The sequence below is a fragment of the Scyliorhinus torazame genome, chromosome 5 (assembly GCF_047496885.1).
Source record: "Scyliorhinus torazame isolate Kashiwa2021f chromosome 5, sScyTor2.1, whole genome shotgun sequence".
Taxonomy (NCBI): domain Eukaryota; kingdom Metazoa; phylum Chordata; class Chondrichthyes; order Carcharhiniformes; family Scyliorhinidae; genus Scyliorhinus; species Scyliorhinus torazame.
This window is the reverse complement of record NC_092711.1, coordinates 194,778,002-194,793,075: the sequence shown is the minus strand read 5'-3', so window position 1 is coordinate 194,793,075 and position 15,074 is coordinate 194,778,002. Positions and strand designations below refer to the sequence as shown.

Here is a 15,074-nt window from a genome sequence, read left to right as displayed (position 1 = left end):
GAAACTGACTCACCAGCTGTTCTGCCGCCGAAATCGACTGGCCTGCCCCTGCAAAGACAAGTGCTTTTAAAGGACAGACTTACCTCCCATAAACCACTTCTGCACTGCTCCCGCAGAAACTGACTCACCAGCTGTTCTCCCGCCGAAATCGACTGGCCTGCACCTGCAAAGACAAGTGCTTTCAAAGGACAGACTTACCTCCCAGCAACCACTTCCGCACTGCTCCCGCTGAAACTGACTCACCAGCTGTTCTCCCGCCGAAATCGACTGGCCTGCACCTGCAAAGACAAGTGCTTTTAAAGGACAGACTTACCTCCCAGCAACCACTTCCGCACTGCTCCCGCTGAAACTGACTCACCAGCTGTTCTCCCGCCGAAATCGACTGGCCTGCCCCTGCAAAGACAAGTGCTTTTAAAGGACAGACTTACCTCCCAGCAACCACTTCCGCACTGCTCCCGCTGAAACTGACTCACCAGCTGTTCTCCCGCCGAAATCGACTGGCCTGCCCCTGCAAAGACAAGTGCTTTTAAAGGACAGACTTACCTCCCAGCAACCACTTCTGCACTGCTCCCGCTGAAACTGACTCACCAGCTGTTCTCCCGCCGAAATCGACTGGCCTGCCCCTGCAAAGACAAGTGCTTTTAAAGGAGTGACTTACCTCCCAGCAACCACTTCCGCACTGCTCCCGCTGAAACTGACTCACCAGCTGTTCTCCCGCCGAAATCGACTGTCCTGCCTCTGCAAAGACAAGTGCTTTTAAAGAACAGACTTACCTCCCAGCAACCACTTCCGCACTGCTCCCGTTGAAATTGACTCACCAGCTGTTCTCCCGACGAAATCAACTGGCCTGCCCCTGCAAAGACATGTGCTTTCAAAGGACAGACTTACCTCCCAGCAACCACTTCCGCACTGCTCCCGCTGAAACTGACTCACCAGCTGTTCTCCCGCCGAAATCGACTGGCCTGCCCCTGCAAAGACAAGTGCTTTTAAAGGACAGACTTACCTCCCAGCAACCACTTCCGCACTGCTCCCGCTGAAACTGACTCACCAGCTGTTCTCCCGCCGAAATCGACTGGCCTGCCCCTGCAAAGACAAGTGCTTTTAATGGACAGACTTACCTCCCAGCAACCACTTCAGCACTGCTCCCGCTGAAACTGAAACAGCAGCTGTTCTCCCGCCGAAATCGACTGGCCTGCCCCTGCAAAGACAAGGGCTTTTAAAGAACAGACTTACCTCCCAGCAACCACTTCCGCACTGCTCCCGTTGAAATTGACTCACCAGCTGTTCTCCCGCCGAAATCGACTGGCCTGCCCCTGCAAAGACAAGTGCTTTCTAAGGACAGACTTACCTCCCAGCAACCACTTCCGCACTGCTCCCGCTGAAACTGACTCACCAGCTGTTCTCCCGCCGAAATCGACTGGCCTGCCCCTGCAAAGACAAGTGCTTTTAAAGGACAGACTTACCTCCCAGCAACCACTTCCGCACTGCTCCCGCTGAAACTGACTCACCAGCTGTTCTCCCGCCGAAATCGACTGGCTTGCCCCTGCAAAGACAAGTGCTTTTAAAGGACAGACGTACCTCCCAGCAACCAGTTCCGCCCTGCTCCCGCTGAAACTGACTCACCAGCTGTTCTCACGCTGAAATCGAATGGCCTGCCCCTCCAAAGACAAGTGCTTTTAAAGGACAGACTTACCTCCCAGCAACCACATCCGCAGTGCTCCCGCTGAAACTGACTCACCAGCTGTTCTCCCGCCGAAATCGACTGGCCTGCCCCTGCAAAGACAAGTGCTTTTAAAGGACAGACTTACCTCCCAGCAACCACTTCCGCACTGCTCCCGCTGAAACTGACTCACCAGCTGTTCTCCCGCCGAAATCGACTGGCTTGCCCCTGCAAAGACAAGTGCTTTTAAAGGACAGACTTACCTCCCAGCAACCACTTCCGCCCTGCTCCCGCTGAAACTGACTCACCAGCTGTTCTCACGCCGAAATCGAATGGCCTGCCCCTCCAAAGACAAGTGCTTTTAAAGGACAGACTTACCTCCCCGCAACCACATCCGCAGTGCTCCCGCTGAAACTGACTCACCAGCTGTTCTCCCGCCGAAATCGACTGGCCTGCCCCTGCAAAGACAAGTGCTTTTAAAGGACAGACTTACCTCCCAGCAACCACTTCCACACTGCTCCCGCTGAAACTGACTCACCAGCTGTTCTCCCGCCGAAATCGACTGGCCTGCCCCTGCAAAGACAAGTGCTTTTAAAGGACAGACTTACCTCCCAGCAACCACTTCCGCACTGCTCCCGCTGAAACTGACTCACCAGCTGTTCTCCCGCCAAAATCGACTGGCCTGCCCCTGCAAAGACAAGTGCTTTCAAAGGACAGACTTACCTCCCAGCAACCACTTCCGCACTGCTCCCGCTGAAACTGACTCACCAGCTGTTCTGCCGCCGAAATCGACTGGCCTGCCCCTGCAAAGACAAGTGCTTTTAAAGGACAGACTTACCTCCCATAAACCACTTCTGCACTGCTCCCGCAGAAACTGACTCACCAGCTGTTCTCCCGCCGAAATCGACTGGCCTGCACCTGCAAAGACAAGTGCTTTCAAAGGACAGACTTACCTCCCAGCAACCACTTCCGCACTGCTCCCGCTGAAACTGACTCACCAGCTGTTCTCCCGCCGAAATCGACTGGCCTGCACCTGCAAAGACAAGTGCTTTTAAAGGACAGACTTACCTCCCAGCAACCACTTCCGCACTGCTCCCGCTGAAACTGACTCACCAGCTGTTCTCCCGCCGAAATCGACTGGCCTGCCCCTGCAAAGACAAGTGCTTTTAAAGGACAGACTTACCTCCCAGCAACCACTTCCGCACTGCTCCCGCTGAAACTGACTCACCAGCTGTTCTCCCGCCGAAATCGACTGGCCTGCCCCTGCAAAGACAAGTGCTTTTAAAGGACAGACTTACCTCCCAGCAACCACTTCTGCACTGCTCCCGCTGAAACTGACTCACCAGCTGTTCTCCCGCCGAAATCGACTGGCCTGCCCCTGCAAAGACAAGTGCTTTTAAAGGACTGACTTACCTCCCAGCAACCACTTCCGCACTGCTCCCGCTGAAACTGACTCACCAGCTGTTCTCCCGCCGAAATCGACTGTCCTGCCTCTGCAAAGACAAGTACTTTTAAAGAACAGACTTACCTCCAGCAACCACTTCCGCACTGCTCCCGTTGAAATTGACTCACCAGCTGTTCTCCCGCCGAAATCGACTGGCCTGCCCCTGCAAAGACATGTGCTTTCAAAGGACAGACTTACCTCCCAGCAACCACTTCCGCACTGCTCCCGCTGAAACTGACTCACCAGCTGTTCTCCCGCCGAAATCGACTGGCCTGCCCCTGCAAAGACAAGTGCTTTTAAAGGACAGACTTACCTCCCAGCAACCACTTCCGCACTGCTCCCGCTGAAACTGACTCACCAGCTGTTCTCCCGCCGAAATCGACTGGCCTGCCCCTGCAAAGACAAGTGCTTTTAAAGGACAGACTTACCTCCCAGCAACCACTTCAGCACTGCTCCCGCTGAAACTGAAACAGCAGCTGTTCTCCCGCCGAAATCGACTGGCCTGCCCCTGCAAAGACAAGGGCTTTTAAAGAACAGACTTACCTCCCAGCAACCACTTCCGCACTGCTCCCGTTGAAATTGACTCACCAGCTGTTCTCCCGCCGAAATCAACTGGCCTGCCCCTGCAAAGACAAGTGCTTTCTAAGGACAGACTTACCTCCCAGCAACCACTTCCGCACTGCTCCCGCTGAAACTGACTCACCAGCTGTTCTCCCGCCGAAATCGACTGGCCTGCCCCTGCAAAGACAAGTGCTTTTAAAGGACAGACTTACCTCCCAGCAACCACTTCCGCACTGCTCCCGCTGAAACTGACTCACCAGCTGTTCTCCCGCCGAAATCAACTGGCCTGCCCCTGCAAAGACAAGTGCTTTTAAAGGACAGACTTACCTCCCAGCAACCACTTCCGCACTGCTCCCGCTGAAACTGACTCACCAGCTGTTCTCACGCTGAAATCAACTGGCCTGCCCCTGCAAAGACAAGTGCTTTTAAAGGACAGACTTACCTCCCATAAACCACTTCCGCACTGCTCCCGCTGAAACTGACTCACCAGCTGTTCTCCCGCCGAAATCGACTGGCCTGCACCTGCAAAGACAAGTGCTTTTAAAGGAAAGACTTACCTCCCAGCAACCACTTCTGCACTGCTCCCGCTGAAACTGACTCACCAGCTGTTCTCCCGCCGAATTCGACTGGCCTGCCCCTGCAAAGACAAGTGCTTTTAAAGGACAGACTTACCTCCCAGCAACCACTTCCGCACTGCTCCCGCTGAAACTGACTCACCAACTGTTCTCACGCCGAAATCGACTGGCCAGACCCTGCAAAGACAAGTGCTTTTAAAGGACAGACTTACCTCCCAGCAACCACTTCCGCACTGCTCCCGCTGAAACTGACTCACCAGCTGTTCTCCCACCGAAATCGACTGGCCTGCCCCTGCAAAGACAAGTCCTTTTAAAGGACAGACTTACCTCCCAGCAACCACTTCCGCACTGCTCCCGCTGAAACTGACTCACCAGCTGTTCTCCCGCCGAAATCGACTGGCCTGCCCCTGCAAAGACAAGTGCTTTTAAAGGACAGACTTACCTCCCAGCAACCACTTCCTCACTGCTCCCGCTGAAACTGACTCACCAGCTGTTCTCCCGCCAAAATCGACTTGTATCCAAATGCAGCAAGACCTGGACAATATTCAGGTTTGGGCTGACAAGGTGCAAGTAACATTCATGCCACATAAGTGCCAGGCAACCTCCAACAAGAGATAATTTAACCATCATCCTTCACATTCAATGGCCTTACCATTGCTGAATCCCCCATCATCAGCATCCTGGGGGTCACCATTGACCAGAAACTGAACTGGATTAGCCATATAAATCAATGAAGGGAAAGGGTGGCAAGCCCCTGGATGTGAAACCCCACTATGGCAGATGGTGATATTTGAATTCAATAAAAATCTGGAATTAGATGTAAAGGTAACTATTGTCGATTGTTGTTAAAAGCCATATTGTTCACTAATGTCCTTCAAGGAACAAAATCTGTCATCCTTACCTTGTCTGGCCTACATGCGCCTCCATACCCTCAGCAATTTGGTTTACTCTTAAATACTCTCAGGGATGGGCAATAAATATTGGCCTAGTCAGCGACGCCCACATCTAATAAACAAAAGCATAAAGGTCAGGGTGGTGAGTGGCTTGGAGGGGAATCTCCAGGTGGTGAGGTACCCAGGAATCTGCTGCTCTTGTCTTTCTAGATAGTAATGGTCGTGGGCTTGGAAATTGCTGTCTTAGGAACCTTGGTGAGTTACTGCAGTACATCTTGTAGGTGGTACACATGGCTGCCACCGTTCTTCGGCGGTGGAGGGTTTGTACGTTTTTTGGAAGGGGGAGCAATCAAGTGAGCTGCTTTGTTGTTGATGATGTTGAGGTTCTTGAGTGTTATTGGAATTGCACTCAACCAGGCAAGTGGAGAGTATTCCATTAAACTCCTGACTCGTGCCTTGTAGATGTGAGAGAGAGAGGAGGAGGGGGGGGGGGTTCAGGAGGTGAGTTATTCGCCATAGGATTCCTAATCTTTTTTCCGATCAATGAAATCCCTGGGAAGTTGATTCTGGAGGTTTCAGTGATGGTAATCCCATTGAATGTCAAGGGAATGGTTAGATCCTCTCTTCCAGGAGTTGGTCATTGCCTGGCACATGTGTGGCGCGAATGTAACTTGCCACTTGTCAGCCCAAGCCTGGATATTGTCCGGGTCTTGCTGAATTTGGACATGGACTGCTTCATTATCTGAGGACGTGAGAATGATGCTGAAAATTGTGCAGTCATCTTCAAACACCCCTACTTCAGACCTTATGGTGGAAGGGAGGTCATTGGTGAAGCCACAGTAGATGGTTGTGCCTAAGTCACTACCCTGAGGAACTCCTGCAGTGATGTCCTGGAGCTGAGTTAATTGACCTCTAACCACGACAACCATCTTTCTTTGTGCCAGGTACAGCCAGCAGAGAGTCTGATCCCTGATTCCCATTGACTCCAGTTTAGCTAGGGCTCCTTGCCATACTTGGTCAAATACTGCCTTGATGTCAAGGGCATTCATTCTCGCCTCACCTTTGGCATTCAGCTCTTTTGTCCATGTTTGAACCAAGGCTGTAATGACGTCAGGAGCTGAGTGACCCTGGCAGAACCCAAACTGAGCGTCCCAGAGCAGGTAATTGCTGAGTAATGTCCGCTTGATAGCACTTTTGATGACTCCTTCCATTACTTTGCTGATGGTGGACAGTAGACTCATAGGACGTAATTGGCTGCGTTGGATTTGTCCTGTTTCTTGTGTACAGGACACACCTGGGAAAGTGTCCACGTTGCCGGGTATATGCCAGTGTTATAGCTGTACTGGAACAGGGCCCAGAATGCGCAGGGTCCTGAGTGCTGAGCACCTTCAGTCTGTGCACATTCAGGACCCTGACCCTCCCGTTGCTTGCCATTTTAACACAAGACCCTGCTCCCATGCGCACATGTCTGTCCTTGGCCTACTGCAATGTTCCAGTGGAGCTCAATGCAAACTGGAGGAACAACATCTCATCTTCCGGTTAGGCACACTGCATCCTTCCGGTCTCAACATTGAATTCAACAACTTCAGATGATTAGTTCTACCCCACCTTGACCCATTTGTTTTCATCCCATTTCATTTTAACTGTCTTTTACCATTTATTTTTTTCTTGTCTTTGTTTATATATATTTACCCCCACATTTCATTTCATTTATCCCCCTTTCCTGACCTTTTCTCCCCTTTGCTTCCCCCTTCCCCTCCCCCACATCTATCCTCTGATGTTAGTTTCTCTGCTGTTTGGCCTTTCACACCTTTGTTCTCTCTGGGGACTGCAATTAGCAATCTTGCCCTTGGTTTCTGTGACTTTGTTTCATCTTTCATTCTCTCACTCCACAGTATAAATATTTCCCACTGTCTCTGTCTTTTAGCTTTGACAAAGGATCAACTGGACTCAAAACGTTAGCTCTTTTCTCTCCCTGCAGATGCTGCCAAACTAGCTGAGAATTTCCAGCATTTTCTCTTGGTTCTCAAGTTTCCTGTTTTGGTGTGCATACAGGTGGTGTAATACCGTTGTCTCATCTATTTGGCAGTGTCCCACAGCTGGTCTGCTGCATCCTGAGTAAAAGTTGAGAATATCTGCTCTATCTTGGTTTCCAGGTTTCAGCGTCTGCTGTAGAGCTGGTGTATGAGGTGGTTGAGCAGTGTGAGAGAGGTGCGACGGCAGAGTCCCTCAGTGCAGTCTGTGGTGTTGGTCGATTTGAGTGTGTTTGTGGTCTATAGTCCTTTCGGGATCTTGTCTGCTTTCTTGCATTACCCGCAGATCCGACCAAAGAACACACCCGCCAACTCGCCAACTCAACAGACTGATCAAAACCTTGGAACCAGTGCTTCAGAGCACCCTACGTGCTCTCATCCCATGTTGCAGATCTCTACTGCCTCCCAAAAATACACAAGGCCAACACACGAGGCCACCCTACCGCATCAGGCAATGGGACCCTGTGTGAGAACCTCTCTGGCTATAACGAGGGCATCTTAAAACCCTGATGTGGAGATGCTGGCGTTGGACTGGGGTGAGCACAGTAAGAAGTCTTACAACACCAGGTTAAAGTCCAACAGGTTTGTTTTGATGTCACTATCTTTCGGAGCGCTGCTCCTTCCTCAGGTGAATGAAGAAGTATGTTCCAGAAACATATATATAGACAGATTCAAAGATGCCAGACAATGCTTGGAATACGAGCATTAGCAGGTGATTAAATCTTTACAGATCCAGAGATGGGGTAACCCCAGGTTAAAGAGGTGTGAATTGTGTCAAGCCAGGACAGTTGGTAGGATTTCGCAGGCCAGATGGTGGGGGATGAATGTAATGTGACATGAATCCCAGGTCCCGGTTGAGGCCGCACTCATGTGTGCGGAACTTGGCTATAAGTTTCTGCTCGGCGATTCTGCGTTGTCGTGCGTCCTGAAGGCCGCCTTGGACAACGCTTACCCAGAGATCAGAGGCTGAATGCCCTTGACTGCTGAAGTGTTCCCTGACTGGAAGGGAACATTCCTGCCTGGTGATTGTCGTGCAATGTCCGTTCATTCGTTGTCGCAGCGTCTGCATGGTCTCGCCAATGTACCACGCTTCGGGACATCCTTTCCTGCAGCGTATGAGGTGGACAACGTTGGCCGAGTCGCACGAGTATGTACCGCGTACCTGGTGGGTGGTGTTCTCATGTGTAATGGTGGTGTCCATGTTGATGATCTGGCACGTCTTGCAGAGATTGCCATGGCAGGGTTGTGTGGTGTCGTGGTCACTGTTCTGAAGGCTGGGTAGTCTGTTGCAAACAATGGTTTGTTTGAGGTTGCGCGGTTGTTTGAAGGCAAGTAGTGGGGGTGTGGGGATGCTTGGCAAGATGTTCATCTTCATCGATGATGTGTTGAAGGTTGAAAAGAAGATGTCGTAGTTTCTCCGCTCCGGGGAAGTACTGGACGACAAAGGGTATTCTGTCGGTTGTGTCCCATGTTTGTCTTCTGAGGAGGTCGGTGCGGCTTTTTGCTGTGGCGCGTTGGAACTGTCGATCGATGAGTCGAGCGCCATATCCCGTTCTTAGGAGGGCATCTTTCAACATCTGTAGATGTCTGTTATGCTCCTCTTCGTCTGAGCAGATCCTGTGTATACAGAGAGCTTGTCCCTAGGGGATGGCTTCTTTAATGTGTTTAGGGTGGAAGCTGGAGAAGTTTGAACAAGACCTCCTCACCGCACAGGATCTTCAACCAACGTTATACACCAGATACATCAATGACATTTTCTTCCTTCGGATCTACGGTGAAGAATCACTGAAACGACTACACGATGACGTCAATAAGTTCCACCCCACCATCAGACTCACCATGGACTACTGTCCAGAATCGGTTGCATTCTTGGACACACTCATCTCCATCAAGGACGGTCACCTCAGCACTTTGCTTTACCCCAAGCCCACGGAGAACCTCACGATGCTCCACTTATCCAGCTTCCAGCCTAAACACATTAAAGAAGCCATCCCTGTGGACAAGCGCTCCGTATATACAGGAACATAACAGACAAACACGGGACACAACCGACAGAGTACCCTTCATCGTCCAGTACTTCCCTGGAGTGGAGAAACTATGACATGTTCTTTGCAGCTTCAACGCATCATCTATAAAGACGAACACCTTGCCAAGGCCATCCCCACGCCCCCACTACTTCATAGAATCATAGCATTTACAGTAGAGAAGGAGGCCATTTGGCCCATCGAGTCTGTCCCGGCCCTTGGAAAGAGCACCCCATTTAAGCCCACACTTCCAACCTACCCCATCACCCAGTAACACCCCACCTAACCTTTCTGGACACTCGGCAATTTAGCATGGCCAATCCACCAAACCTGCACATGTTTGGACTGTGGGAGGAAACCGGAGCACCCGGAGTTAAACCCACGCAGACAGTGACACAAGCCGGGAATCGAACCTGCGATCCTGGAGCTGTGAAGCAGCTGTGCTAACCATTATGCTACCATGCTGCCCAAACAACCGCGCATCCTCAAGCAGACCATTGTTTGCAGCAAACTACCCAGCCTTCAGAAGAACAGCAACCACGACACCACACAACCCTGCCATGGCAACCTCTGCAAGACGTGCCAGATCATCGACATGGGTATCACCATTACATATGAGAACACCACCCACCAGATTCGTGGTACATACTCGTGAGGCTCGGCCAACATGGTCTACCTCATATGCTGCAGGAAAAGATGTCCCGAGGCGTGGTACATTGGCGAGACCATATAGACGCTGCGACAACGGATAAACGGACATCGCGCGACAATCGCCAGGCAGGAACGTTCCCTTCCGGTCGGGGAACACTTCAGCAGTCAAGGGCATTCAGCCTCTGATCTTCGGGTAAGCGTTCTCGAAGGCGGCCTTCAGAACATACAACAACGCAGAATCGCCGAGCAGAAACCGATAGCCAAGTTCCGCACGCATGAGTACGGCCTCAACCAGGACCTTGGATTCATGTCGCATCACATTCATCGCCCACCATCTGGTCTGGGCATGCAAAATCCTATCAACTGTCCTGGCTTGAGACAATTCACATCTGTTTAACCTGGGGTCACCTCTATCCCTGGATCAGTAAAGACTTAATTACCTGCAAAGACTCGAATAAGAAGTATTGTCTTGCATAATTGACTTTGTCTACATATGTGTTTCTCAAACCCACCTCTTCATTCACCTGAGGAAGGAGCTACGCTCTGAAAGCTAGTGATTCAAACCAAACCTGTTGGACTTTAACCTGGTGTTGTAAGGTTTATAATGTGCTCATCAAAAGATATTTAAATCATTTAATCACTCCTGGATCAAACATCTGTCACTTCCATGTTGTATTTATTCCCATTCATGTGTTGAATCCACATTTTATTACCAATTCGAATCCGGCCTTGGGTTACTGCGTAGAGTTTTCACGTTCTCCACATCTCTTCTTGTGTTTCTTCAGGCAGCTCCGGTTTTGTCCCACAGTTCAAAAATGTGTAGGTTAGGTGGATTGGCCATGATAAATGTGTGGGATTACAGGGATAGGGTGGGGGAGTGGGCCGAGGTTCAGAGCTCTTTCGGAAAATTGGTGCAGACTTGATGGGCCAAATGGCCTCCTTCTACATTGTAGGGATTCTATGATAATTGAATGACTGTGATGAGTTGCAGATTTATCTTAAATGTCAGTAGTGTTACTCCCAATTTGATGTCTAACTTACCTGTTCATTTCTCTTCCTCACAGTAAACATAGTGACAATTATGATCCTAATTCAAAGAAAGTGTGGTCTCTCCAAATGCGTTACCTGCTACCTGGTGGCCATGGCAGTGGCGGATTTACTGGTTATTATCCTCGACTTGATATTGAGACATATTCCAATTGTTTATTGGGAACAGTTTCGTTTTGTGCTGCATATTCCAGTCTGTAATATTCATGCTGTCCTACTTTATGCAGTCACCGATTGCTCTGTCTGGTTCACTGTCAGTTTCACCTTTGATCGATTTGTGGCCATTTGTTATCAGAAGTTGAAAACTAACTATTGCACCGAGAAAATGGCAACTGTGGTTCTGGGAACAGTGACTGTCCTCAGCTGCTTAAAGAATATTTTCTGGTATTTTATGTATACGAGTAAGTATGAACTTGATAATAGTCCATGGTTTTGCCGTGTAACAGTTGAAAATACAGAATCACTGCTGTGGGCAATATTTGAACTGCTTCATTACATGTTTACTCCATGTATCCCATTTGCTCTGATTCTGTTGCTCAATGCTTTAACTGTTAGATACATTTTAGTGAGCAGCAGAGCCCGAAGGAGACTCCGAGCTCACAACAGTGGGGAGAAACCCAGAGACCCAGAGCTGGAGAGTCGAAAGAAATCTATCATTTTACTTTTTGTTATCTCTGGGAATTTCATATTATTATGGTCAAATTTTATGGTATATTATATATGGAATCGGATGTGGTATTTTCTTCGTACTGTTGGATCTATTAATGGGATTGTACAAGAAACTGGTTATATGTTCCAACTTCTGAGTTGCTGCACAAATACTTGTATTTACGCCGTCACCCAGACTAAATTCAGAGAACAGTTCAAGTCTGTGGTGAAATATCCCTTTACTGTAATTTGTAAAATCATTAAATAATAGGAGGTGCTGCTGACTTTTCTGGAATAGAACTTGACTGTGTCGAATATTGTGTCCAGTGAGATCCTTTACAGAACCTCCCTAAAGGACCTGGTGCCTGGATAAAGTAAGTTTCAATGTAAACGAGGATAGTGAGGAATGTACAACTTGAAACATACTTCATTACCTGTAAAGCACTTTGAGACATCTATTAGTCACGCAAAATGCTATATTGAACTATAGAAGAGTTACATTGCAGAAAGAAGCCATTAAGCCCATAATATTTGTGCCAGCCAGGGAAGAGAAAAAAATTAGGAAGTAAATTCGAGATACCCACCACCTTCTGAGTGGAAAATCTTTTCCTCCTGTCCCCTCGAGTCTTTCTACCAATCACCTGAAATCTATAGAACATAGAACATAGAACAATACAGCGCAGTACAGGTCCTTCGGCCCACGATGTTGCACCGAAACAAAAGCCATCTAACCTACACTATGCCATTATCATCCATATGGTAAATCTCCTCTGCACCCGCTCCAAAGCCTCCACGTCCTTCCTATAATGCGGTGACCAGAACTGTACGCAATACTCCAAATGCGGCCGTACCAGAGTTCTGTACAGCTGCAACATGACCTCCCGAATCCGGAACTCAATCCCTCTACCAATAAAGGCCAACACTCCATAGGCCTTCTTCACAACCCTATCAACCTGGGTGGCAACTTTCAGGGATCTATGTACATGGACACCTAGATCCCTCTGCTCATCCACACTTTCAAGAACTTTACCATTAGCCAAATATTCCGCATTCCTGTTATTCCTTCCAAAGTGAATCACTTCACACTTCTCTACATTAAACTCCATTTGCCACCTCTCAGCCCAGCTCTGCAGCTTATCTATATCCCTCTGTAACCTGCTACATCCTTCCACACTATCGACAACACCACCGACTTTAGTATCGTCTGCAAATTTACTCATCCATCCTTCTGCGCCTTCCTCTAGGTTATTGATAAAAATGACAAACAGCAACGGCCCCAGAACAGATCCTTGTGGTACTCCACTTGTAACTGAACTCCATTCTGAACATTTCCCATCAACCACCACCCTCTGTCTTCTTTCAGCTAGCCAATTTCTGATCCACATCTCTAAATCACCCTCAATCCCCAGCCTCCGTATTTTCTGCAATAGCCTACCGTGGGGAACCTTATCAAACGCTTTGCTGAAATCCATATACACCACATCAACTGCTCTACCCTCGTCTACCTGTTCAGTCACCTTCTCAAAGAACTCGATAAGGTTTGTGAGGCATGACCTACCCTTCACAAAGCCATGCTGACTATCCCTGATCATATTATTCCTATCTAGATGATAATAAATCTTGTCTCTTATAACCCCCTCCAAGACTTTACCCACTACAGACCTGAGGCTCACCGGTCTATAGTTGCCGGGGTTGTCTCTGCTCCCCTTTTTGAACAAAGGGACCACATTTGCTATCCTCCAGTCCTCTGGCACTATTCCTGTAGCCAATGATGACATAAAAATCAAAGCCAAAGGTCCAGCAATCTCTTCCCTGGCCTCCCAGAGAATCCTAGGATAAATCCCATCAGGTCCCGGGGACTTATCTATTTTTAGCCTGTCCAGAATTGCCAACACCTCTTCCCTACGTACCTCAATGCCATCTATTCTATTAGCCTGGGTCTCAGCATTCTCCTCCACAACATTATCTTTTTCCTGAGTGAATACTGACGAAAAATATTCATTTAGTATCTCGCCTATCTCTTCAGACTCCACACACAACTTCCCATCCCTGTCCTTGACTGGTCCTACTCTTTCTCTAGTCATTCGCTTATTCCTGACATACCTATAGAAAGCTTTTGGGTTTTCCTTGATCCTACCTGCCAAATACTTCTCATGTCCCCTCCTTGCTCGTCTTAGCTCTCTCTTTAGATCCTTCCTCGCTACCTTGTAACTATCCATCGCCCCAACTGAAACTTCACACCTCATCTTCACATAGGCCTCCTTCTTCCTCTTTACAAGAGATTCCACTTCTTTGGTAAACCACGGTTCCCTCGCTCGACGCCTTCCTCCCTGCCTGACCGGTACATACTTATCAAGAACACGCAGTAGCTGATCCTTGAACAAGCTCCACTTATCCAGTGTGCCCAACACTTGCAGCCTACTTCTCCACATTATCCCCCCCAAGTCACATCTAATGGCATCATAATTGCCCTTACCCCAGCTATAACACTTGCCCTGCGGTGTATACTTATCCCTTTCCATCATTAATGTAAACGTCACCGAATTGTGGTCACTGTCCCCAAAGTCTCCTACCTCCAAATCCAACACCTGGCCTGGTTCATTACCCAAAACCAAATCCAACATGGCCTGGCCTCTTGTTGGCCTGTCAACATATTGTGTCAGGAAAACCTCCTGCACACACTGTACAAAAAACGACCCATCTAATGTACTCGAACTATGTACTCGAACCCACTACAGAGGGTGGTGGTTGGTGGGAAATGTTCAGAATGGAGTACAGTCACAAGTGGAGTACCACAAGGATCTGTTCTGGGGCCGTTGCTGTTTGTCATTTTTATCAATGACCTAGAGGAAGGCACAGAAGGGTGGGTGAGTAAATTTGCAGATGATACTAAAGTCGGTGGTGTTGTCGATAGTGTGGAAGGATGTAGCAGGTTACAGGGGGATATAGATAAGCTGCAGAGCTGGGCTGAGAGGTGGCAAATGGAGTTTAATGTAGAGAAGTGTGAGGTGATTCACTTTGGAAGGAATAACAGGAATGCGGAATATTTGGCTAATGGTAAAGCTCTTGAAAGTGTGGCTGAGCAGAGGGATCTAGGTGTCCATGTACACAGATCCCTGAAAGTTGCCACCCAGGTTGATAGGGTTGTGAAGAAGGCCTATGGAGTGTTGGCCTTTATTGGTAGAGGGATTGAGTTCCGGAGTCGGGAGGTCATGTTGCAGCTGTACAGAACTCTGGTCCGGCCGCATTTGGAGTATTGCGTACAGTTCTGGTCACCGCATTATAGGAAGGACGTGGAGGCTTTGGAGCGGGTGCAGAGGAGATTTACCAGGATGTTGCCTGGTATGGAGGGAAAATCTTATGAGGAAAGGCTGACGGACTTGAGGTTGTTTTCGTTGGAGAGAAGAAGGTTAAGAGGAGACTTAATAGAGGCATACAAAATGATCAGGGGGTTGGATAGGGTGGACAGTGAGAGCCTTCTCCCGCGGATGGATATGGCTGGCACGAGGGGACATAACTTTAAACTGAGGGGTAATAG

The 15,074-nt window shown here is 49.0% G+C and overlaps 1 protein-coding gene across 5 annotated transcripts in view; it reads left to right on the top strand.

The window, feature by feature from the left end:
• LOC140420858 (probable G-protein coupled receptor 139) overlaps positions 1-11,836 on the top strand; it is a 45,261-nt gene extending 33,425 nt beyond the window's left edge. For all 5 annotated transcript variants that reach the window (XR_011946623.1, XR_011946625.1, XR_011946624.1 and 2 more), the window contains one exon: positions 10,906-11,836. Coding sequence is in view for 2 of the 5 variants with exons in the window: in XM_072504949.1 (XP_072361050.1) it covers positions 10,906-11,804 (899 nt within the window). In the remaining 3 variants the exon portion in view is untranslated. The remainder of the gene's footprint in view (positions 1-10,905) is intronic.
• The last annotated feature ends 3,238 nt before the right edge of the window (positions 11,837-15,074 follow it).